Below are 26,534 nucleotides of genomic sequence, written 5' to 3' on the forward strand. Positions count from 1 at the left end.
CGAAGACTTTAGATATACAGAACTGGAGGGCTCAGGACATGAATCTTTATGAATTCAAGTTTCTGCTTTGTCAGTTTTTGTTTTTCTTCTACTTATTTAGAAACAAGCTCCACAAAAACTAAAAGTATTCACTATCTTTTGAATCATTTCCTATCTTCAGAAAGCCTTACAGTAAAGATTATGGGGAAACCCTTTCTTTAAAATCTTACTGAATTATGCGGCTGAAGAAGAGATGGCTCTTCTAGAGGTGGCTGCTTCTAGAGGACCCCATTTTGGCCCCAGCACTCACTCCAGGGTCCCACACCCTCTTTTGGCTTCCTCTATTACCCATAAACTCGTGGCATGTGCTCACACAGGTGCATACACATAAACAAAATTTTAAAAAACGAATGAAAAAACATACCAAAAAATGTTCACTTCTTGAAAGTCTCAGCCATTTTCCAATTACTGGTCCTTTGATCATCCAATTGTATTGTGTTCCTATGTGTCTTGTAAGTGTGCAGATGTTGCATCACTGGTGCACTCAAAACAATCTTGTCATCAGAGCAAGGATGAACCAAGATAAGTCCAAAAATGGAAAACCCTTGCTGCTGACACTGGAAGTTCCCAACTCTGGTGCTGTCCCTCATGTCTGTGTTAGCATAGGCCTGTGATGAAGATTTCAGAGCGAGAAAGAAATGGAAGATGACAGCTTTCAGTGCAAACCCATTCTCTGTGTATCCTGACCTGTGCATATCTGAAACATCCAGAACTCCAGCTTCTACTTACTGCTCAGCCGTAAGGAAAGTACAGTTAAGTCTGTTCTATAAAACCTTGAAGTCAAACATACTTAATTAAGGTGGATTTATGATAACCATTCCCTGTGAATGGATGGATAAGTTTTGGTGGACACTGGTATAATAAAAACCAATAAATAGGTTTATAGTGAATTGTCCTTGTATATGGAAGGGAGCTTGAAATGTATGTGTCCTTTGAATGTAGACAGTCTGTAGAAATGCTAGCATTTCTGAAAAAAAGTGATTAGGTGTTGTCTAGGAAGAGATGACGTAAAAGACTAAATGAGCTTTGACCTACTCAATCATCTAGTCTTCTCTAACTGTTCATTTAGAAGTTGATTCGTCTTGCCTAGAACACAACATATCCCCAATACTGAGAGTTCAGTTTTCTGTTGTCAAGAAAAGCAAAGCTTTCACTTTTTCATTTGCCATGTCATTGGGTTTTTGAACACTATTAACTCATATCAGTATTTAGAACTGAGATTTTAAAAACCCATTTCATGTAAGTTCACAGCCCACTGCACTGCTATCTAGAAAATCTTTACATAACACTGGAGCTTGTATCCTGACACCACACATAAAAGCATACACTACACTTTCCATGTATATTTGAAAACACACACACACACACACACACACACACACACACAATGAAATGGTTAAGTACAAACAGACCTGCTCCAAAATTCTATTCCAGAATTTAGCCTTAATCAACCTGTTTAACTTTACTATGATAGCATTATTTCAACAGAACATGTTGGTGGTGGATCACAGTGCATACTTAGCAGTATTTTTATGAATACTAAATAAGTTGTGTAAGGCACTAAGCAGTGCCTAGCACAAAGTTCATGTTTTCATACATCCAAAGCTACTTTCACTGTGGGAGGTGAGCATGCAGGGACATTTGTTATCACTACTTTCTTTTTTCAATTAAAAGTTTGGTATTTCTGCTCTCAAAAGTTTATTAGACAAAACACAGATAGCAATGGAGGAGAGCCTAAGGGAATCAGAAGGCAGGCATAAGAATCTCATAAAATTTCCCTGAAATTAGTTAAGATGGTTATTTTTCCGTTTCCATGTTCCCTCGTGTTTTTCCTAGAGTCAAATAGTGCTGCATTGGCCATGGGCATTCTGAGGTTGCTGAGCTAGGTAGGGTACATGGAGTTTGGATTTAGTAAAACATTCTTTTGTGATTTTCAGCCACCTTCAGTATACAGTTCTAACACTGCAAGGCTCCAGCAGCAATGATCCTTCTTCCCAATTCTGAATACCTATTCAGTTGGCATGGAAGCCAAAGACGCAGCAAGCTGACACTAGAAAACACGTGAGTAAAGAGGAAATGAGGTTGACGTGTTCAGATCACATGACGTTACAGAGGTGCCTCCTGACTTTGGAAAAAGTGTTTTTCCACATTTTATAGTATCTGTACTACTTGTCACCTCCTTAAAATTTGCTATAGCTCTTTTATCAAAATATATATTCAAAATAAAAGTGTGTATTAATAAAACATGTATTTAGTTTCTTACATAGTTTCCATTCTTTTTCTTAAGAGATATCTTAAAGCTTTACTAATTTAACTCATGTGTCCTGTATCCACTGTTCATTAAAGCATCAGATACAAGGGGATAACGGGGGGGGGGGGAGGACACGGGAGGAAGGGAGGGAATGGGAGAGGGACCTGGAACTGACTTGTGAAGCAACCTTGATTCTTATCTAAATCTAAACTGGAAAATAAAATTAAAAAAATAACCTGAAAAAAAAAGCATCAGATACAGTTCTATCATCCTAACAATTGGTGTGAATGGGAAACACATAGAGGTCCAGATTTTTATAGCAAATGAAAAAATAAGCTACAGCAAAAGTATAGAAAAGTGATCAAGCATATTACTTCCATAATCAGATGGCATCACAATCACTCATGAACTGTTAGGAAGTAAAGAAATAACCACCCCATGGGGGATGCTTGCTGACTCAAGTTCTGCTTTTGACACTCAGTACATCCAATCCCAAGTCTGCAACCTTGGTCAGACAGAGAATATGGCAAACACACTGATCTTCTTAAAGCTGATTGTGAATATATATACATAAGAGAACTGATTGCTCAGAGCTCCACAAAGTAACTACTACCTTTGAGGGCGGTCCAAATAAATAACTGCCTTCCAGCAGTTAGTCCTGGTTTCCCTAGGTCATGTTCCTCCTTGTGAACCAAATGCTGAATTTAAATAGGACAAAATCTGAAATGCTGCATGGATCCTTGGCTGTCCTTTTAGAGGTTTCTTGTTGTGATGGTGGTAGTGGTAGTTTATTCTATTTGTTTATTTGCTTGTTTCCTTTGTTGGCTTGTTTGTTGATACAGAACCTCACTGTCTAGCCATATTTGGCTTCAAACTCATGATATTCCTCCTACATTCTTCCCCTTAGTGCTGAATAAGAGATCAGCACTGTCATGCCCAGATGTTGTTTTGTTTTGACAAATAAGTAATCATAGTAAGGAGAAATATTACTCAAAAATATTTAGAAATATGTCAGTGATTAATAATAAAGCAACTACTGAAAAACCAATAGTAAAAATATTAGTAATAAAGTAACATTTATTTACATATTATATTTAAACTAGATGTTCAAATATTATTTCAAATTCTCATGAAAACTACTAAAATGTAACATCCCTTGTTTTACAAGTGAGAAAACTGAGGCTTAAAAGGATTAAATCAGTGGACTAAGACTTTAAAACATGCAAATTATAGAAGTCAGAATTTGAACCTACTACCAAGTAAATTTCCAAGTGAATAATTGTGGGCACCTAAGCCAGGGTTTGCATGTAGATGTTCATGCGTGTAGATGTTCATAATAACTTGTGACAAAGAGCACTACTCACCACTCGATCTGTGAGAGATCTAGGAAAAACCATCCTTTCTTCTTCCTCTTCCTCCTCTTCCTCTTCTTCCTTTTATAAGGGTGTTTTCACACTTAGGGAGATCTGGATAGCTTCAGAGAGAAAACAATATGATAGATGCAGAAACAGTATTTGACACCATCATGGAGTACAACAGGCTTCATTTAGTGATCCTACATACTCTACCTATAAAAAACAAGCCACAGACACTCAACTTGATAGCTGAACTCTGGAAAGGATTTACTTGAAAACTGTAACTATAATACTCCTAAGTCATTAGTAAATCATTGAAAAGTAACACACACCCACAAAAGTGCTTTGACATATTGCCAAGTCAGTCACTGAGTACTAATTGCATTGTATATTGTTTCATTTAGTCTTGGAAAGCAACTTAGGAGCCATTTAGTATTACCCCCATCTTAACAGAAAATCAGACAGTTAGATACTTTGTAATAATAAGTTTAAACTTCAGTCCAATAACTTAAAACCTAGTGTTTTTACCATATCACAAAGTAAGAAACCAAGTAGCTTAAAACCTAGGTCAATGGAACATGGTGACATGAACTTTAATGTCAGCACTCAGGGTGCAGAGATAGGTAGGTCTTTGTGAGCTTGAGATCAGTCTGCTCTGCAGACTGAGTTCCAGGGATACAGAGTGAGACCCTACCTCAAACAAACAAGCCTATAATCTGAAAAGAGGCAAAGAAAAAAGTATGTGTTGCAGGGAGAGGGCTCGAATTTAAACACGAATGCACAAATTCTGGTCCCAGATTAAGAAGCCTCATTTTTGAATGAGAATAGAATCCTGAATAACAAAAAGAAACAGATACACATGAAAATTTTAAGCAACATTATAAAACATGTTCACAGGCAGTTATTATTGTTTGGAGAGAAAAGAATTATAAAATAAGAAGTAATGAATGGAATAAATGGAAAAAAGTCACAGCCTGGCTCCAACACATTTGATAAAATATCTTTAGGGGTTTTGGGGGGTATTATTGAAGAAAAAAGAGTTTAAGTTATTTTTCATAATCTGAACTAGTTCTACTAAGAGTTCATTCCCCCAATATAACCATAGATTTCCATGATCAATACCCAACATTGTAACATGGAGAACTAAAGTAAACAAAGCCAACAGTGGTAATTTAGTGGCAACATCTACTAACCAATGCATTCTATAAGCCAAGGCTTCTCTTTCTGGGTTCAGAATACACACATTTGTGTATAAAGAGCCCTTCCCCTTCTGAAACAGAACACATCTTCAAAGACTGGAGGGAAATAAGGCAAACTGAGAAAGCAATCAAAACTGAAGTGTGGTACCAACTCCAGTAACCTATCTGCTAAGGCCAAAGCAGAGTGTTCAGACTCTGGAAAGCACAAGCATATCTCAGGGCTGTCACACTCCATCCTCTCTGCCCCTAAGTGACCACCCCTTGCAAATTCATATCAATGTAAACACATTGTTACACTTGCTACTCATCAGCTACAGAATCAGACAACAGCAGCTAGACACTTGAATCAGACAGCTATACCCTTGCAAGTCTTACATATACACAGATTAAAAAACATTTCTATCTTACCTAATGACTATTATTCTAACACCATCTTATTCTCTGTAGCACTAAACTTTGGAAATAGGGTCTCTGAAAACTTCAGTGTTGTGTAGCCCAAGAAGAGACACAGGAGTAAAAAGCAGGAGACTGCTTTAGGCAGCAAATTCAGTCCTTCTCAGTTTTTAAATGCTATCAGTAAACTAAGCAAGCACACCATGACAAACATGTTCCCTCAGGAAGACATTAAAGGACCAGAGCACCCCAGATCAACTAATAATGCAAATCTCACTTTTGTTGGGAAGAAGCACAATCGGATTTATTTAGAAGTGAAGTCTTTATCATGAAAAGTCAAGTTGCAGAAAAACCAACAAACAACCACACTAAGTAAATTTCTCAACTACAGTTTTTCCAAAGTTATATCATCATAAACATCTGAGAGCTACTTGCCATTCTGGCCAGCTCCCCTAAAATCCTAAATCCCCAACAACTAAGCTACATCTGAGTTTTAAAAGGAAATAGACTCTAGGATTTTATATAATACACACCAAATAATAAGTTGATCATAGATAAAACATTCCAGTTTAATTACATATTAACCATATATCAACTATATCTATATCATTCCACCTTTTGAAGGTGGCCAGTGGTTTATGTCAGTAACATATAGTTAATAGTCACTTTTGTTCCCAAAATATATTTGTATAAATGAAGTCTCTATACTTCAAAGCCCAAATTCACAAGGAAAGCGCCTTCTAAATCTTACTGCTGTAAGCTTGTTTTTCTGAGCTGTTATTATAGATAATAAGAGACTTCATTCCACAGCTCCTATAATAACATAGTATAAATTTTGCACTCAATTTTTTTTACTTTAAACTCTTGTGATGGCAAAACCATTTTCCTCAAAGCTGATTGGTTGTGCATGTCTACAACAGTGCTTAAATGTGATCCTGCTATCAAGCCTCCTGACAAGGAGGGATCTTTTATGTTAAGTCTTTTGGGTACTGAACATGACACCTTCTTGAAGAATTTTTGTTTTATTATTAAGAAATAAATGTGTCTTGCTCCATGGCTTTCTCTGGCTTCAGCAGTTTGTAGTCATTTCCACCATAGACTAGTAAGAACATATTTCAAAGAAAGGTTAACAAAGTTCAAGTTTACTTTTTATATAGTGCAGCTTCTTGGTGGCATTGGGTGAGTATCAAACATTATCAACATATTGTATAGTGCCAAATAATGACCTTATTTATGGATGTTTGTTAACTTTCCTACTGTATTCGTGATGTTTCTAAATCACTTTTGTAAACTAATCTTTTGATAAAAGCTTCAACTCCTTGGTTTATCAGATGTTTCTTTCTCTTATAGGTTTTCTTCCTTTAACACTGTACCTTTGTACATTTTCCCATAAAGAAGTTTTGTCAACGATGCACTAGAAGTATCTCAAATTACGATGCCTATCTCATTTTCTCTCTGATTTAGCTCTCATCCTAATCTTAAAGCACCGAAGATTAAGCTCGATTTTGAGGACCCTCTAATAAGGGTATGGTTGGATAAAATGATTAACATGCCATGGGCTGCCCTGGAGGTGACGCTTTGCTATTCATTTATTTGCTGTGTTTCCAAAATTGAACTTCTTCTCACACAAAACTCTTTATTTTTCCCAAAAGGCTTATGAAAATTTTGGTGAGAACATGTTGCTGCTTCAGTGCAGAAATCCAGTTGCTCTTCCAAAGCCATGTAACTTGGTGAGTATCCACTACTTTTCTATTATCTGCTCTTTTAAACTATAAGGTTATCGAGTGCTCTTGAGAAGATAAAACCTCACTTAAACATGTAAAGCGGTGTGGCAAATGTAAAGATTTACAGTGGTTGCACTTGAAAGCATCCACTGAGTATTAGTTTCTAGTCAAAAATAAGGGGCAACTATTATTCAGTTACATTCTTTCAGAGCTAGAAGGGACATTAAAAGATACCCAACATAATTTGTTAGTTTAACAAAATAGAAAACAAGTGACATTATATGCCCACAAAAGAAAATAAGATGTCTCCCTACATGAGTGTACAATCTAGAGTCACTGTGACTCTACTATAAAGATTACATTGGTAACTGAATGAGAACACCCAAAGCTTCCCAAAAGCCTTGATCCACAACCTGATAGACTTTGAGAAAGGTGATCCTCTACCCACTCTCTTTTCACTTCCTTGTGGCTTTGAAACTTACACTGCATATTGTAGCTTCAGAGAGTTACTTCTCTAAGGAAGAGACAAAATGCACATTTCTGTCTCTTCATTCTTATTTTTTCATGACAAGCCCTTGAACAAAAGTGCATCCTTAAAAGTCAAGTCATAACAATAATAGAAATACAGAGGAAAAATAACACTGTGAAATTCTACAATTTATTTAACCAGAATGTTAATATTTCTATATAATGAAATGTTGGGTACAGTATCTTAGAAAACTTCCAAGTCCTAAATTTTGAAGTGTACATTCATTGAAACCAAGGATATGTACAATGGGTATGGTTGGACCTTACTATGCCCTTCTAAACCAACTTGGCAGGGAGACACTCAGATTCATAAATACTTATACCACTCTTCCCCTAACACACACACATACACACACACACACACACACACACCTTTCCTTTTTACTATGACTTTGGTAATTAATATCTCCTAATTAGCATAAAATTATGGTAGAATCCCTTTATATTTCTGAACTCTCCTTGATAGACAAGTAAAGAAGCTCGTCCCTAACTAACTGTAGAGTGCCCATAAACTAATCCTTAACTATAGAGTGCCCATAAGCTAGTTCCTAACTATAGAGTGCCCATAAGCTAGTTCCTAACTAACATAGAGTGCCCATAAGCTAGTCCCTAACTAACTGTAGAGTACTCAAATCATTTTTCTGTCCCAAAATAATATTCAGTTTTCTATCCTAGGTACCAAATATAAAAATGGGGATTTTCATGTTTTTGCTGGGTCTGCTTGGTACCTCTGCTGCCATGCCTGTAAGTGTTTCCTTTTTACGTTGGACCTTTTCTTTGTATTCTGTTGCTGCACTACTCGAGGGACACCTGGCAGGTCACTTCAGCTAAGGCTCTGTATTTCTCCCTCAGTTCCAGATGCCTATGCCCCGAATGCCTGGATTTAGCAGTAAAAGTGAAGAGGTATGTATTCCACTCTGTACTGGAGGAGATGTGTGCCAGAGCCCTATCTAGAAGTCCATGAAAAACAGATTATTGATACTTTTTCTTAGAATATAAATTTTCTTATGAAGAGACAAAGGGAGGGAAAATTGAAAATCTTACATTCAAATTTAAGCAAAATTATTCCCATTCGTACCTGGGAGTATTAGAAAGTAAATACTTACGTCTACCTTTAACATAATTCAAACTCATTATCATTAATCAAATTCCATGTTTAATAGAAACAGGAAACTTTGCAGGTTTGCTTGTTTGGGTTTTTTGTTGGGCTTTATTTTTTTGAGACAGAATCTCTCAATTATGGAGCCCTGGCTGTCATGAAACATGAAACTCGCTATGTAGACCAGGCTAGCCTCTAAATCACATAGATCTGCCTGCCTCTAAACGTGCTGGGATTAGAGGTGCATAGCACCACACCCAGGAAAACAGCTCTCTTTTCCATGGAATTATCTTGCTCTCAAATCCTCAACTCCAGATAAACAGACCATTCAAAATCTTCAAAAGGAAAGGTTATGTTTACTTTCTGTTCATCTATATTAAATCAGTATGAAGTCTGACTTCAAGTTCAGGAGCTCAGGGGCTGGGGAGGTGGCTCGTGTGGTAAAGAGCTTGTTGTGCAAGCATGAGAACCTGAGTTTGATCCCCAGAGCCCTGGTAAAAAGTAGAATTTGGTGACACTCACTTGCAATCCCAGAATTGGGAAGTGGAAATGGGGGGATTCTGGAGCTCACTGGCTGGCCAGCCTACCCAAATCAGGAAGTCCCAGACATCAATGAAGCTGTCTGAGGAACATTATCAGCAGGTTGGCTTCCATATGCGCACAGAACACATATGCAAAACTGTCATATGGGGCTGGAGAGATGGCTCAGTATTTGAGAGTACTGATATTGTTCCAGAGAATAGAGACTTGATTCCCAGCACCCGCATTAATTGTAACCTGTAACCCCAGTGCCAGGGAGTCCAACACCCTCCTCTGGGCCCTATGGGCACCAGACACTCTCAGTGACACACAGACACATAAGCAGGCAAAAACCCATGCACATTAGATGTTTAGATTTTTTTAAACTGTATATACATATATAAATTTTATATACTCCAGAGTTTTTTTAATAAATACAAATTTTAAATGCATAGAATTCACAAAAGAGATTATAACTATTGGGCCTTTGGAGCCTAAACTCATTTCTTATGCTTTGGGAGCTGATTGAATAAAAGCTTTTCATTCTGTGCCACATTAATGGAATCCTTTCATTTCAGATGATGCGATATAATCAATTCAACTTTATGAATGGCCCACCTGTAAGTTGTTCTTTATATTACTTTTGAGACTTTTTTCCTGTCTATATCCAGAATTGGCGTCATGTTTGTCTTAACTTATAGCAATGCTAATCACCATCCATGTGTCTTAGTTACAAGACAACCATTACAACAAATCATTTCACTTGCCTCCTTATTCATTTTTATTGAGTTTTATCTATAAAAAACATTATCTACTAATGATAAACATTCTTTACACTTAGTGCTGCCAGAGTTTACAGGAACTATTTCCATAGTAATGACAACCAAAGTAGTATAGCAAATACTACTAGAAGAAACAATCCTATTCCTGTACTCTTAAACAATACTAAAATTGTGAAATTTGTTTTATTTTTATTTTGCTGGAGTGAACATGGGTTATTCTTGCGGTGGAACTGTATGCTGATTCTTTATTTTGCTTTGTTTTTTGAGACAGGGTTTCTCTGTGTAGGCCCAGCTGGAACTCAAAGATCTGTCTGCCTCTGACTCTTGAGTGCTAAGATTAAAGGCATGTACCACCATGGCCTAGTGTATATGCTAAATCTTAGAACAAACTAAACAAAATTGTGTGACCGCTCAAAAGCGTGAGTCACTTTGTACTTTTATGGCATTGTTACAGACTTCATCAATTTTGTTTCAGTCCTCTCTGTTCAGTAATTGTCCTGTAAAGTTTTTACCTAAAGTCATCATAATCAATGTTCTTCTCCTAACCTTCCGGTTGGCCCAACTTTTTGTGTTGTTTTGGTGTCTATGAGTTGACATTTTCACCAGTGCAAAATCCTGCATCTGTTTTGAGGGTTTTGTGTGTTTGTTGGTTGGTTGGTTTTAGAATATCATTTGAGTTTTGATTGTTTTGTTTTATTTTATTTTCTCTCTCTGCATGGCCTTGTATATAGCAAGTCACATGGGTTTTGAATTTGACATAACTTTCCATAAAAATATGTACAGTTAGAAAAACATAAAATTCTCATGCTTGCTCTCTCTGTCTGTCTGTCTGTCTCTATGTACGTGTGTGTGAGTGAATGAGTGGGTGTGTGTGTAAGTGAGTGGGTGTGTGTGTGAGTGAGTGTGGGTGTGTGTATACAATGCGTGTACATGTGTATAAAGGTCAGAGAACAATTTAAGGCTTCAGTCTTTGCCCTCCACCTTTGAGACAATGTTTCTCTTTGTTGTTTGCGCTGCACATCAGACTAGGTGAACCATAAGTTTCTAGGAACTCTATTGTCTCCATATTCCATCTCACCATAGACGCACTGGGACTGTAGAATCATACTACTACGCCCAACTTTACATGCATGGTTTCCAGTGATACAAACTCAGGTTCCACATTCATGTGGCAAGCAGTTTGCCCACTAAGCTATTCTCCAGACTATCAAGCTCTTAAACTGAAATTCTTATTGAAGTCTGCTTTTCTATTAGTTTGACAGGCTTTCAAAAAATTGAAGTCACTTCCAGTAACACAAATGTGATAACGTTTTCACTAGAGATCTTACAATCAAATTCCATTGTATTTTTAAGCTTCTTGACTTGGTTTTGGAAGCTTACGGTTAGAAGGTGAGAAGAGTCTGGACCTCGGCTCTCATCCACACTATTGTCTTTGCTACTCTTTCAGATGATGCATATGGGTCCATATGGAAATGGTTTGCAAATGCCTCCACACATGCCTCCACACATGCCTCCACCATACCCTCCATACCATATGCCCATGTGGCCTCAGCCCGTACCCAATGGATGGAATCAACCTCCAATGCCCAATTTCCCAAGCAAGACTGATCAAACCCAGGAGACCGCCAAACCCAACCAGACAAATCCACAAGAGCCACAACCACAAAGGCAGCCTTCAAAGGAACCACCAAATGAAGCAGCACGGGCCAAAGACGAAGCCCAGCCACCTCAGGTGAGGCTTGACTAGAAAACTTCTATGTCAGAGGCTTAAAAATGCCTTAAAGGACATTTAAGGTCCAAACATTTCCAGCATCCATACTTCCTCCAAAATCTAGTACAAGTATTATTGTGAAAGAATATGACAGTTAATTTTGATATTTATCAGAAGTTGCCTGACAGTATTATTTAGTTCAAAATTACACAAATATTGTTGCCATAAAAAATCCTTTTAAAACACAGAATCAATCTGTAAATTGTGGGACATGCCTATGATTCCAGTAATCTGAAGGCTGGGGTGGAATCATGACTAAAAGGCCACTTGGCTATGTGGTGAGAAAAATCTTTAAAATTAAAAGAAAAAATAAAATATAATTCAGAGTCTCATGACCACTAGCAGACGAGTCAGGAAAGAAAGGTCGAGTTCTACCGCAGCCTTCATTGGTCATACAATGTTGAGGAAGTCTCCTCGGCTTTCTAGACTTGTTTCTCCATAAGCAAATCAAACGGCTTCTGGAGCATTTCCAGACCTATGCTGTGATGACACGTAATATTCTTCTGAACACACCACTACTTTCAGTACTGCCAGATGACTCAAGTGTATTCATGATATGAGACAAGAATACATTTACATGGTTTCTTAGAGCTCCCCCTGTACAGAACTTCAGAAATGAAGAAATGACAGCTTTTGGTTATTTATTATCACAAACAGTTATATATACAGGGAAAACAAAAGGGAACAAAAGGACACCCCTGGATTTGAATACTGGTTTCAGTCACACCTCTGCCTTTTGGGGCAACTAACTTCTCTGAACCTCAGTTCAGCTTCTCAGTGGGAATAACAATAATATGTAGTCATGCGAGATCTAAAGGAGTTCCAGAATCTACTACTGCTTGAGTACAGTGTTTAATTATACTGACTATTACCATCATCTACACCCAAAATATGCAAGAGGGGAGGGAATGAGGGAGGTAGGAGGAGGAGAAAAAGAGTAGGAAATAGAGATTTAATATAAACAAAAATACAAGCAGTCTCCACTTTTCAATAATTATCAATCTCTTTCATTTCTCATTTTCAATATCACTACCAAATAATTCTAACTTGTCTTTCTTTCTAGCCATTCCCACCATTTGGCAATGGGCTTTACCCCTATCAACAACCACCATGGCCAATTCCACAGGTGAGAATTTTCTATATATTAGTAGGTGACATGTAAGACTAGTACAAGTTCATATACTGTATTATACCTGTCAGTAAAGAATATGAAACAAAACCAAGTTAGTAGCCATTCAGAAAAAATTATTTTTTTTAAATTAAGTAAAATTTTCAGACCAGTTGGCAAAATGAACAGGTCCTAAATCACTACTACTAACATAATTTTTTAATAAATGTATTTATTTATTTTACATCCTGGCCACAGTTTTTCCTCCCACCTCTTCTCAGCGTGCCCCACACCTCACCTCTGCCCCCATCCATCCCTCATCCATTTCTATCCAGAAAAAGGCAGGCATCCCAGGGATCTAATAACTTAAGTTAACAAATTAATTTTAAATGGTTGTGCTATAATCCTCTCACATAAGAGATCATAATATCTTTAATGAAAATCATAATTTAATAGCAAAACTAACACAAGACAGAGTTTAAAACTAAGAAGCAAGCCATTATTATATTATGATCTCTTCATATCTTTTTTCTAGCAAGAGATATGTTATTTAAAATAATTTTGCAAAATACTGAATTCTCAGTGAGTTCTTAAAGTTTAAAATTAATATCATTAAACATATATTTAGCTTTTTGAACTAAAATAATAGTAGAGGCAGTAAATGACTCTCAACCTCCCTGGTGCTGCAACCCTTTAATACAGTTCCTCATGTTGTGGTGACCCCAACCATAAAGCCATTTTTGCTCTTCTTCATAACTGTAGTTTTCTACTGTTATGAATTGTAATGTCAATATCTATGATTTCTGATGGTCTTAGGTGACCCCGTGAAAGGGTCATTTGAGCCCCACACATACCTCAAGAGGTCGTGACCCACAGGCTGAAAACTGCTGAGTAAAGGCAAGATATTAAAAACAGCTAAGCATCAAGAAGCATTCAATGACTATTTATTTGGCTATGAAACAGGATTTTCTTGCTTACAATTCTCTGACCAAGAAGGTCAATTCACTCCTTACTTTGTTTTTTTTTTCCTTAAAGGGTTGCATTTTTTATTAGCCACACTTAAATAAGGAAACATAGGCAGTCCCAGGTAAATTGTTTAAAAGCAACATGATTTTCATATTAAAATGACTATTAATCTCATCTACATCAACCTCTTGAAGAGAAACAAATCTGCTTTTCAAAACATTGCTACTTTGTAACTATTCCTGAGATTTTATATTTTTTAATTTAATGTACTCTTTTTTAACTTTTGATATTAGTATATGAAACAATGGTTCCATTGTGGCACTGTCTGTTTGTGTCTGTGTAGGTGTGTGCACATATGTGTGGATGTATGTGTCTACACATGTATGTGGAAGACAGAGGCTGATGGTCACTGTCTTCCTCAATCACTCTCTGCCTTATCTTAGAGGTAGAGTTTCTTACGGAGTCTGGACTTCATGTCTGTGTCTTTGTCTGTGTAGGTGTGTGTACATGTGTGTGGATGTCTATGTCCATGTGCCAGTGTGGAGGACAGAGGCTGATGGACACTGTCTTCCTCAGTCACTCTCTACCTTATCTTAGAGGTAGAGTCTCTTATGGATCTGGACCTTGTGTCTTTGGCTAGCTGGCTGGCAACCAGTTCCCATGATCTGCCCACCTCTGCCTCCCCAACCCTAGAATTAGAAATGCAGAGCACCACACCCAGCTTTTTTTGGGGGGGGGAAGATACTGGGAATGTGAACTCAGGCTTACATGGAAAGTGCTTTACCAACTGAGCCCCCTCATAGTAGCACTCACACACACACACATGTCGTTCACATTTTCTTATTTGTCCTCACCCACTGCTTCCTCTCCTTTCTGGCTCCTCTCTTGATGGTCCCCTACCTGCTCCCAAAAGTTTTTGCTTTTGCTTTCATGACAGGCATATTCCATTACTCTCTTTTCTCCCTCTCCCTCTTGCGTCCTACAAGATCTCTTCATCCCCTCTCATGGTCCTTCTACTTTACTGAGCTGTGCAAACACACACATAAGCACACATCATACACACAAACAATCTAGAGTCCACAATTAAAACAGCATTTTTCTATTAAAGTCCGACTTAGTTTGCTTAACATAATGATATCCAGTTACATCTGTTTCCTGAAAATGTCATTATTTCATTTATTACTAACTGAAATTCCTTGTGTAAATGTACATTTTCTTTACCCATTCATCTGTTAATGAATATTTAGGCAGGTTCCACTTGTTAGTCATTATGAATAATGCAGCTTACAAACACAGATGTTCAAGTATCCCTGTGGTGTGCTGACTTAAGTCTTTCACGTGTAAGTCCAGAAATGGTACAGCTGGGTCAAACAGATTGTTCTGTTTTAGTGTTGTAACTTCCACACTAATATCCACAATGGCTGTCACTCTATACCACCACCGAAGTTTCTAGGGTTCCTCTTTCCACACTTCCTTGACAGCATTTCTTAACATTTATTTGCTGGAATGATAACCATTCAGACTGTGTTGAGATAGAATCATAAATTAATTTTAATTTGTAATTCTCTGATAGTTAAAAGCATCCAATACCTTATCAAATGTTCATTGGCCATTTGCATTTCTTCTTTTGATAACTGTGTCTTCACTTCATTAGATCATTTATTATTTCTTTTGAGGTTCAGTTTTTGCAATTCTTTCTATAGTCTAGATATTTACCACCTAAATATAGTTGGCAATGATTCCTTCCCACTCTGCAGACTGTCTCCTTACTCTGATTGGATCCTTGTAGAAACTCTTTAATGTTATGTTATCCTCCTTTTTTGTCAATTCTTAGGAGACTTTACTATGCTAAAGGAGTCTATCAGAAAAATCTTACCTATGCCTACCATACTAAAGTGTTTTACCTCAGTCTTCCTTTATTAGTTTCAAAGCTACAGGTCTTATACTTAAGTTTTTGGTCCATTTTGAGTTGCTTTTGGTGTAAGGTGAGAGATACGGATTTAGTTTAAATCTTTTACAGGTGGATATACAGTTTTACCAACGCCATTTGTTAAAGATGTTGTCTTCTTTTCCAATGTATGTTTTTGACACCTTTGTGGAAAATCAGGTGTTTGTATCTGTGTGGGTTTATTTCTAGGATCCTGCTGAAGCCTTATATAAATGTTACTCACTAGTGGATCATAAGTACCAATAGGTAGATAGAGATTCTAATGCTTCAAGAACACAAAGTTCACAGCACTAGCACGTCATTAGTAATAAACCAATTTAATACACCTCCAGTCTTACAAATGCCATCATAGAAAGTGGTTTCCAGGGCTGAAGAGAGAGGTCAATGGGTAGTGTTTGCTGTATAAACATAAAGACTCAAGTAGAGATAGCCAGCACTCACATTGGAAAAACGTTGTATGTACACCTGTTATCCCCAGTACTGGGAAGAGAAGACTGGAGAAACCCAGGGTTTGCTGGCTCAACTACTCTAGCCAACCAGTTAGCTCCAGGTTCAGTGAGAGATCCTATCTCAAAAAATAAGGTGAAGGAGAAAGATAAAGATATTTGACATCAACCTCTGGCCTCCACACACATGTACATCACACACACACACACACACACACACACACACACACACACACTTCTAGCCAAGCCTATTAGTGCACATCTGTAATCCCAGTGCTCAGAAGGCTGAGGCTGCCATGAATTCAAAGCCAGCCCAGCTACATAATGTATGCATATACAGCAATGTATGTGCTATAAAGCAAGACCTGTCTTTAAAAACAAAGGAAAAGGATGTAATTTTTCCTGTGTTCATTGTGATTTCAGAGGGGACCACCACCAGCATTTGGACGTCCAAAATTCAGCAATGAAGAAGGAGTAAGTAGGAGTGATACTATCACCCCAGTTAGAATTTACAATGTATCAGTTACTATCATTTAATCCAGTGTCTTGAGCACTTAAAATTTATCATGAAAAACCTTCTTTAACTCAAGTTCCTAAGATTTTTTTAAAGTGAAATAAAAATCAAGCCAGCAATCTAAATAAATTTGATACATTGTTGGTCATAGCAGTGAATGCCTATAGTCTGAGCACAGGAGACAGATGCATGGTCTTGCTTCTAAACCCAGCACCACTTAAATGGTGCATCATATCCTACATGTATTAAAAGATTGCTCACCATATTTGCTATGAAAATTGTTAGCTTCTTTGCAAAGTTGATTGGTGAACTCTAGACAGTAGAACACACAGAGAGAAATTAAGATAATCTTAGACTATTCCCTTCACATGAAATTGCATTATCATCTAAATATCTCATTGTACAAATACTGAAATCCAGAGAATTAGTTACTATTCAATTTTTCCTCTTAGGTTACAGGATAAACTGGAACAAACCTAAGTCTTCTGATAATATATATTTTTAGTATATTCCAAGAAAGTAATAAAAATAAACCCAACCAATTCTTAGTATGCTATCAAGACTATGTCATCAAATAAACTATTTAGTGGTTGTGAGTCCATCCCTAGACTTTCCTAGTTTTTTTCCCCTAAATATGTGCTATGCACTCAGTAAAAGCAGAAACCAATGCCTTTGCTGCAGAAGAAAGGAAAAGGTGCTATTAAAACAATGGTGGTGAAATTATGGTTTAAGTGATAACACAGGATGCTTTTTTTTAAAAAATCACCATAAAGTCAGGCAGTGGTGGCGCATGCATTTAATCCCAGCACTTGGGAGACAGAGGCAGGCAGAACTCTCTGAGTTCTAGGTCAGCCTGGTCTACAGAAAGTGTTGTTCCAGGACAACTCCAAAGCTACATAGAGAAACCCTGTCTTGAAAAATCAAAACAAATCACTACAAAATAACCCAATAAGAGTGATTTAGATCACTGTATACAACTTCACCTAGGAACTAGAAATTCAGATTTTTGTAAATAACATTATCAAGTAAAACAGAATAATCCAGGCATTAATACTGGCACTATATCTGTAATCTGCATCTCAGCAACACTGATCAATTCCTTGTGTGATACTAAAAATATTTTCTTGCCTATCTATTTCATCATCTCTATCCCAAATGAGAATAAAACTATTTTCTCCTCTATTTGATTTTTAAAGAAAAACAAAGTCTGGGGATATAGCTCAGTAGTAGAATACTTAACTACCATTCCTAAAACCATGGGTTTAATCACCAGTACAAGAGGGAAAAAGTAAGCTAAATGAAACATAAATGTCTTAAAAAATCACATAGGTAATTCATTTCATTGAAAATTATTAAGCATTCTCCACTGTTCTAGAGAATATCAAAAAACAGTATTTTTACTCAAACTCTTCACATAGAGAAATCAAGTGGGATGACCCCAAAAAATAAGCAACTAAAATTCACTGTAATGATGATTACAACAGAAGGCTATATTGCTGTACATTCCCAGGAGTGAATCATAAGGCTAACTCTGCTAAGGGACATCAGAACACACTGTAGTACTCAAGCTGAGTCTCCAAGAATAAATCAAGTGTGCTGGTAAGGATGAGTGTGTAGGTGAGAAAAGGTTAGATAGGAAGAAGTCATGTGCAAACACTCAGAGAAATAACAGTAGCTGTAATTTGCAGCCACATCAAGTTTACGGAAGAGGAATAAAGTTAATGTCATGGTCATGGCTCAGATGATTACAAATTTTTTTTGGTTTTTTATGAGACAGGGTTTCTCTGTATTGTTTTCGAGGCTGTCGGTCCAGCCCAGCCTCGAACTCACAGCGATCCGCCTGCCTCTGCCTCCCGAGTGCTGGGATTAAAGCCATGCGCCACCACCGCCCAGCTTTTTTCTATATTTTTTTTGGTGATTACAAAATTTTAACATTTTATTATAATATGTAGCATTTACTAGACACAAAGTTCCATCTATGAAGATGTTTATAATATATGCATATATTATCATTTGACTTTCATGACAAACTGTGTAGTTTCTTCTATTCTATTATTAGTATCTCCATATTACAAGTGAACAAAGTAAACCTAGTCAATAGTCATGGCACTGAAAGTGGTAAAAAGGAGACTGCCAGTAAAGGTAACTGAGGAAAAGGTAGCTCTAAGCACAAATTTAAAGAGGTATTCCTTTAAATGTTGTCATTCTCAGAAACCCATCCCTAGTTTCTCCTACTCTGATGGCACTAACAGAGGACAATCTGAGAGGGGAGTAAGTAAGGTTATACATACAGTCACCAGTAAGAAAGCTACAAGAGTTTGGGAGTAATAGGTAAAGGAAAACAGGACAAGGATGAAAATTTAGATGCAATGTTTGGACTTGGTAATTAATTTTCTGGGGAAGTGAAAGAGAAAGAAGAAACCAGGGTAACTGGATTTGAGAGTAGTAAATGTTCCTTAGATGTACAACTTTGAGAATGACCTCTGTGGGGAGATGATCCTACTTATGAGTACATTCAGTTGGAACAGTCTGGAACCTTACTGACTGGACCTTAGAGAACTGGGGGACAGGCTTTTCCTTTCTGAGTTCCATATTCAAAGTTCTGGCATACAACAGATTCCTCAACAACATAGGTGTGTAAAATGAGAACACAGAAATGAGGAGGAGAAGGATGGAAAAAGTAGACACTGCAAATCATGATGTCCTACCTGTAATCCTAACACTCTGAAGGCTAAGGCAGGGGGATCACAGCCAGTTTAAAGCTAGACTGATCTACATAGCAAGTTACAGGCCAGCCTGTATGACAAAACGCTGCCTCAAAAACTAATAACTAAATACAATTTTGTGAAAAATAAAGTTAACCTGCACATGGTGACTCATGTGTCACAGCACTCAGGTGGCTCAAGCTCGAGGGTTTTCACAAGGTCAGCGCATGAGGAAGAGTAAGACAGTGAGATCCTAGATCAAGAGTGTTTTAACCCTAAGGTTTAGGATCTGGGCCTAGAGGCTAGAGAGAACACTCAGCACCCAGAGGGCAGAATGCAGGCGTCAACCCTCTAGCAGGAAAGCGTAGGCTGTAGTTGTAAGAGAAGCCTGTGTGGGAGATTTCCCTGTTACACTAAGCAATTCCAAGCAACACCATGGGAGGAAACAGAGAATGATTCTCCTTTTCTGCTTTTCTTTTTACAGAATCCTTATTATGCATATTATGGATATCATGGCTTTGGTGGCCGTCCTTATTATTCGGAAGAGATGTTTGAAGATTATGAGAAACCCAAAGAAAAAGATCCTCCTAAACCAGAGGACCCACCCCCAGACGAACCACCTCCAGAGGCTGCCACTAACTCAACTGTGCCAGAGGCTAACTCCACTCAGTCAATTCCTGGAGGGAATCAAGGAGGAAATGACACTACTCCAGTAGGGACCAGGGGCTCTGGGCCGAATGCTGGGAACAACCCTACAGTTCAAAACGGTGTCTTCCCTCTCCCTAAAGTAAATGTCTCAGGCCAAGGAGTATCGAGAAACCAAATTCCGTGGAGACCAAGTCAGCCAAATATTTACGAAAATTATCCTTATCCAAATATGCGAAACTATCCTTCAGAAAAACAATGGCAAACCCCCGGTACCATGGAGCCCAGACAGAACGGACCTGGCTACCAAAATCCACAAGTACAAAGGGGTCCTCAGTGGAATTCCTTTGATTGGGACGGCAAACAAACTACTCGTCCAGGAAATCCAACTTACCGCAAACCTTCCCCTCCTACTTCAAGAGTCAATTATCCCAACTCTGCAGGAAATCCAGTAAATTTTGGAAGAAAATCGTCTGGGCCAAATAAACCCTTTGTGGGAACCAATCCGGCCTCAAATAAACCCTTCGTGGGAACCAATCCGGCCTCAAATAAACCCTTCGTGGGAATCAACCCTGCTCCAAAGAAACCCTTTATGGGAACCAATCAAGGCTTAAATAAACCCTTCATGGGAACCAATCCGGCCTCAAATAAACCCTTCATGGGAATCAATCCAGGCCCAAATAAACCCTTTGTGGGAACCAATCAGGCCTTAAATAAACCCTTCATGGGAATCAATCCGGCCTCAAATAAACCCTTTGTGGGAATTAATCAGGCCTCAAATAAACCCTACATGGGAACCAATCCGGCCGCAAATAAACCATCTATAGGAACCAATGCAGCCTCAAATAAACCATTTGTGAGAACAACTGTGGCCTCAAATAAACCATCTGTGAGAAACAATGCTGCCTCAAATAAATACCCTGTGGCCTCAGTGGGTCCTAAACAGGTTACTGAGAGCCACAACGTAAAAACTCAAAATCCAAAGGAAAAGTCACTAGGTCAAAAAGAAAGAACAGTCACTCCTACAAAAGATACAGCCAGCCCCTGGAGAAGTTCTCAACAATATGGAATTAACAAACCAAATTATAATTTGCCTCACCCTGAGGGTAGCAGGGTAAACCCAAATTTTAATTCTTTTGATCAACAAGAAAACTCCTTCTTCTCACAAGATTCCAGAAGAGTGTCAAGTCCCAAAATACAAATTCAAAACCAGAATCGGCCCAAAGGAATTGCTTTAGAGCCAAGAAGAACCCCATTTGAATCAGAAACTAAGAAGCCTGAACTAAAGCATAGTACACACCAACCTGCCTACCCTAAGGAAATCCCTTCTCCTAAAAGAGAACATTTCCCTGCTGAAAGAAACTCCTGGAATCACCAAGAAATCTCCCCACCCCTAAAGGAAAATCGAGGGAGGCAGAAAGAAATTTTACCTTATCCTTCCTATGGCTCTAGAGGAAATATTTTTTACGATGACTATAACAATCTTTTTAATCCTAATGAAAACTCACCATACATTACAAGCAATACATGGAATGAGAGAGTTCGCTCTCCCAGTACTATGGGGCAACCAGAAAATCCACAGTACCCCATGAATTCTCTAGATCAGAAGGAGACAGAGCAGTATAATGAAGAGGATCCAATTGATCCAAATGAAGATGAAACTTTTCCAGGACAAAGTAAATGGGGTGATGAAGAGCTGAGCTTCAAAGGAAGCCCAACAGTTCGGCAGTATGAAGGTGAAAAATATGCCTCAACTGTACCCAAGGACTATCTTCCCTATTCCTTAGGTAATCCACATAAGGAACTTTTTCCTTACAGTGACTTCTATCCCTGGAACCCAAATGAAAACTTTCCAATATATACTCCAGGTCCTACTATAGCGCCACCTGTGGACCCCGTAAATTATTATATTAACAATGCCATAGGACAAGAAGAAAGCGCTCTCTTTCCTTCATGGACCTCCTGGGACTACGGGAATCAAGCACAGAGACAGAAAGAAAGTGAACCATATATCAATGGAAATGTCTGGGGTCAGTCAACAAATTTACACAAATCTAAAATACCAAACCAGAAGAGGAACCATCTTTATTCCACTAACTCCCCCGCTGGACCTCCAAAAGATCCAACATGGCTTGAAGATGACAATTTGAACTATGATTTACCAGTTACTAGTTTAAGTCCACCAGAGAGAGAACAGTTGGCTTTCCCAGATTTCATTCCTCAAAGTTACCCATCAGGCCAAAATGAAGCACACTTATTTCACCAAAGTCAGAGGGGTTCCTGCTGTATTGGTGGCTCCACAGGACATAAAGAAAACGTGCTGGCTCTACAAGACTACACTTCATCCTATGGTCTTGCACCAAGGGAGAACAAAGAAACCAGTCCTATGTATACAGAAGGTAGTTATGCCAAGTATGCAAGACCTAATGTCTCCCCAACAAGCATCCTATCTAGTCAAAGAAACATCTCAGAGAATAAACTAACTGCAGAAAGTCCAAACCCAAGCCCTTTTGGAGACGGTGTACCTGCTCTGAGGAGGAACACGCCATATTCTGGAGAGAATCAACTGGATACAGGAATTATGGCCTTTCCTGAAGCTAGCTCTCCTCAGCCAAAAAATAAGCCCTGTCCTAAAAGTGACCTTGGAGGAGATCGGAAGGATGTTCTGAAGCAATTTTTTGAAGGCAGCCAGCTCAGTGAAAGGACTGCTGACCTTACTCCTGAGAAGCTCATTATTGATGTCCCTGAGAAAGGCTCTGTTCCCGACAGCATACAAAACAAAGTCCAAGGAAATGAGGGTGAGATGCAGCAGCAAAGACCACCTACCATTCTTAAACTACCATGTTTTGGCTCCAAATTAGCAAAGTTTGACTCTTCAAGCACTGGACCTCCGACTAATAATGGAAGACAAAGCCTACTTAATGGTGCTCTCTCTATACCTACTGAAAATCCTAACACTTCAGTTGGGTTAGCTACTGGGGAACAATTTAAAAGTATAAATGTAGACCAACTGAATGCAGACAAACACACTACATTTGAAGCTTTCCAAGGAACCAGCCAAGAGGACCAAGCACAAGGCTGCTTACTGCTTCAGGCTTAGGGATAACTTCAACTGAGCATTCTTGGGGCATGACAACAACTAGTAATCCTATGTCAATGATTCTGTAACTTTGCTCCCTGAGACTTGATTATCTGACCTTGATGATTACCCTCCCAACAGTAGAAATAGAGGCCCAGGTAGAGTTAGAGTGGGCCTTTGGGGCTGGCTGGATCCAGCACTGCAACAAATTAGTGCACACGTAAGAAAAAGCATGAAGGCCATGACCATTCCTGCCTTGAAACTTGGAAGCTTTTTGTCTGATTGTCTCAGTTAGTTACCTCTTTCTTGCTAATTTATCCTCTTTCTCTCAAATTCCTTACAATGTTGTCTGGTTTTGCACATCTAGCAGACTGTTGAGCGTTCCATTTTATACAGAGGCCTGCACACTAGAATCTTCCTGAAGTACTGTATGCTTTTTCCTTTGGGCTGCTTTTGTTTATAGCATTTCCTAGTTAATATTAGCTTTGTCACTTTTGTCTTCTGCTGTTCTTTGGCTTCATTACTTGCCTCCTTCTTTCCCCTTCAATCTTCTCTTTCTTCTTCCTTCTCGATAGAGCTGTCAGTATTTCCTCAACATTCTCCCCTCACCACTTCTCACATGAGGTAGCTATCTTTGGTAGTCTGTCTGTCTGTTCTGTCTCCTAGTGTATAATTTTGATCTGTTGCCAATTAATCTTTTCTCTCTGAGTCCTTTTTCTTCTTAAAATTTTTTCCTAGTTTATATGCCATTTCTTGCTTTAAGACTATACATCACCTTCACTCTTTGAATCTACTCTGTAATTTCCACTCTCTATTTTTTTTCTCAGCCAAAACATCACCATAGATGATACCCCTGAAGTAGCTACTTTTGTTGCCAATTCTTTCCTGACCTCTCCAAGTAGACAGCTTCGTTAGAAGAGCACATTCTAGGAGAATGGAAGACAGGCCAGTTACCAGATCATAGGGCTTAGGAAAGTGGGAAAAGAAGAAGAGAAGTTGTCACTCCAGGGCTGAGTATCAAGAAGAAAAAGAAAAAAAAAGCTAAGGCCAGGATCTGCAGAAAAACTACCTTGTGCAGATAAGAGACTCAATGTTTAGTTTTCACTAGTTCAATATAAATTATTGTTACCACCAAATATTATGACTATCATGCTTCTGCTTTGTGTCCTTGTAGATTATTCACAGACACAACTTCCAGGTATCATAACTAAATAGTGTAAATTATTTTGTAAAGTAGATGTTTCTATATTGTCTTACTTAGAATATATTTGAGTTTTATTGATATTATTTTTACTGCTATTAAAGGCATTTTGGCCTGTTATCTGGATATAGCCTGTTTTGAGTCTGGGGGTAAAAAAAATCTCTGAATTACCTAAAAAATTACTTTCTATTCCTAAGGAGTTTCTTAGAGAAATTTTCCCATGACAGATTTTGTATGACTTCAGAAATTTGGTGAAACCCTCCTGAGAAAAAGAAGTTGGCCCTTGGATCTAGTATAATGTCTTACCAATAGGAGATTCCAATAAATGTTGACTGGCTTCTGGATGCCTTTACACATTCACACCGCCACCGGCTCTTCCTGTGGAGATACGTGAGGATACTGAATAAAGCACCATGTTTCTAGCCTTGTGTTCAGTAACACTTGCACTGGACCGCTGCAGACTGAAGACTTAAGTTCCTCCCCAATCCAGCAGCTTTATACTTTAGCCATATATTAAAAACCACTATTTTCCCCAAACTTCAATGTGAATACCTTCACTACAAAATGTTCACGTTATATTCCACCGAAATGAATGAGTAGTCCAGTTGTTTCAGTAAATATTGTCATGCCAAAAATGATGAGCCCAAGGCACAGCGGTAGGCGTATTTACCAAACAAGAACTGATACTAAAGTTCTAGTAAAGAACAGACACTGTGGACAGAGACACTGTGGGCAAAGTCTCGTAGGCAGAGTCCCACCTATAAAAGGGAATGATGTGGTTCTTGTATGAGAATTGAGAGAAATCACCTGAGCTGCCCCCTGAGCCATTCATGTCAGATTGCCTCTGAACAGAATAGAGATGGTGGTGGTGGCTCACTGAGATCTTGAGGTAGTCAATTCAATATAACATTGTTTGCCTCCTTGGGGTGAGGTGCCAGGGACTATTAGGAATGGGGCTGATAAAAGGAGTTGTAAGTCTGACTCTAAGCGGTGATGGCCTGAGTGCTACCAAGGGAGTAAATTTGCTCTTTAGGGGACCTTGTTTTTTGACCTTTTTAAGAGTTTGTAAATTAAATTTAATTTTTTATTGCTTTGTGGTAGTGGGAGTGGTGTTCACATTTTTTTCTCTTTGGTTTTGGCCTTTTTGTCACAATAAATATGTTGACACATCTATGTGTGAGATATTGCTACTCTCATCTGTAATGTAAAGTGTAAAAAGCAGTTTGACCAAAAACAAATCTATTAAACTTAAGAACATAATAAAAAGAATGAAAATGTTCCTGTAGATAATGATATCTGTTTCTATGAGCACAGGGCTACTTCTACAAGCCCGCCTAGTAGGCATGAGTTCCTTGCATTAAATGTATTGCTCACTCTGTGTCCTGCTTTAGTCATTCATAAAGCTTTTGATGTCTAAAGTAAGGGGCACATACTAAAGGTTCTGATAACAACACACCGCTTACCTCTAGCAACTCCATCCTGCTACTGCTGCCCACTTCTGCAGTGGATGACATAGCTAACAGTCATATTTGCTGATACTAACATAGCTTGGTATAACCTAGGATGTCCTTATAAGATAAATAATACAGAGTAAAACCAAACCTTAAGGTTACAGAGACAAAAGATGCACACCTTCTGTCTCATCAGCTCTGGAGGCACAGTGCAGTTCTCTGGAGAAACCTTTGGCTCTTTAATTTATAGAAGGAGAAGCAGAATAATGAGGTTCAGGGTCCATCTGGCCTTCTGAGAATTCAGTCTGGCAGGCATTGCCATGAAGTATCTGGAGCATCTAAAGATGTAAACAGTACATTTAAATTTGGCCATTCAAACCAGAGCTACAAATTTAAAACATTTTTTGGGTTTGGTTTAGTTTGGTTGATTTTTCAAGACAGGGTTTCTCTGTGTAATAGCCCTGGCTGTCCTGTAACTGTCTGTAGTTTGGGAGATTAAGCTGGCCTTGAATTTACAGAGATCCACATGCTTCTGCCTCTGGAGCACTATGATTAAAGGTGTGTGCCAACACACCCAGTCACTTAATAAATCTTTAAAGAGAATTTTTAGTAACTTTTACTGCTTATTGAGGCATTCCTATTTGTTCCTCTTGTCCTATTTAAGCCAGTTTTAATTACCACCTTCAAAATATTCATCTTGTACTCATGAAGCTAAAAGTCATTTCTAAGAGCCAAAAGGGGAACCAAAAATGTTAGATTTTAAAAAGACAAGTCTGTTTCTACTTTGTAAAACCTAAAAGGTTTCACTGTG

The 26,534-nt window shown here is 38.3% G+C and overlaps 1 protein-coding gene and 1 long non-coding RNA gene across 3 annotated transcripts; one reads left to right on the plus strand and one right to left on the minus strand.

Annotated features, from left to right (window-relative positions):
- Positions 1 to 3,656: 3,656 nt before the first annotated feature.
- LOC110340553 lies at positions 3,657 to 26,221 on the minus strand. Its single transcript, XR_002382344.2, has 3 exons — positions 25,905 to 26,221; positions 24,579 to 24,650; positions 3,657 to 3,764 (listed from the first exon to the last, which is right to left on the minus strand). It is a non-coding gene; the product is annotated as an uncharacterized LOC110340553 (long non-coding RNA).
- On the plus strand, positions 6,914 to 23,092 carry Enam (enamelin). 2 transcript variants are annotated; one of them, XM_005068173.2, is made up of 9 exons: positions 6,914 to 6,967; positions 8,165 to 8,233; positions 8,348 to 8,392; positions 9,686 to 9,727; positions 11,337 to 11,621; positions 12,724 to 12,786; positions 16,552 to 16,602; positions 19,832 to 20,495; positions 20,913 to 23,092. In XM_005068173.2, the coding sequence occupies exons 1-9, from the start codon at positions 6,914 to 6,916 to the stop codon at positions 23,090 to 23,092; spliced, it is 3,453 nt and encodes a 1,150-aa protein (XP_005068230.2). The 2 variants fall into 2 exon arrangements, with proteins under 2 accessions (XP_005068230.2, XP_012967442.2); XM_013111988.2 differs by having other exon boundaries at positions 8,342 to 8,392; positions 19,832 to 23,092.
- Positions 26,222 to 26,534: the final 313 nt, after the last annotated feature.

Source organism: Mesocricetus auratus, unplaced genomic scaffold (assembly GCF_017639785.1).
Source record: "Mesocricetus auratus isolate SY011 unplaced genomic scaffold, BCM_Maur_2.0 Super-Scaffold_100006, whole genome shotgun sequence".
In the NCBI taxonomy this organism is placed as follows: Eukaryota; Metazoa; Chordata; class Mammalia; order Rodentia; family Cricetidae; genus Mesocricetus; species Mesocricetus auratus.

Coding starts and splice junctions, on each gene's coding strand:
- Enam (XM_013111988.2), top strand. CDS start 6,914: ATGTTGCTGCTTCAGTGCAGAAATCCAGTTGCTCTTCCAAAGCCATGT. Junction 6,968..8,164: donor TTCCAAAGCCATGTAACTTG/GTGAGTATCCAC, acceptor TTTCTATCCTAG/GTACCAAATATAAAAATGGG. Junction 16,603..19,831: donor AATTCAGCAATGAAGAAGGA/GTAAGTAGGAGT, acceptor TTCTTTTTACAG/AATCCTTATTATGCATATTA.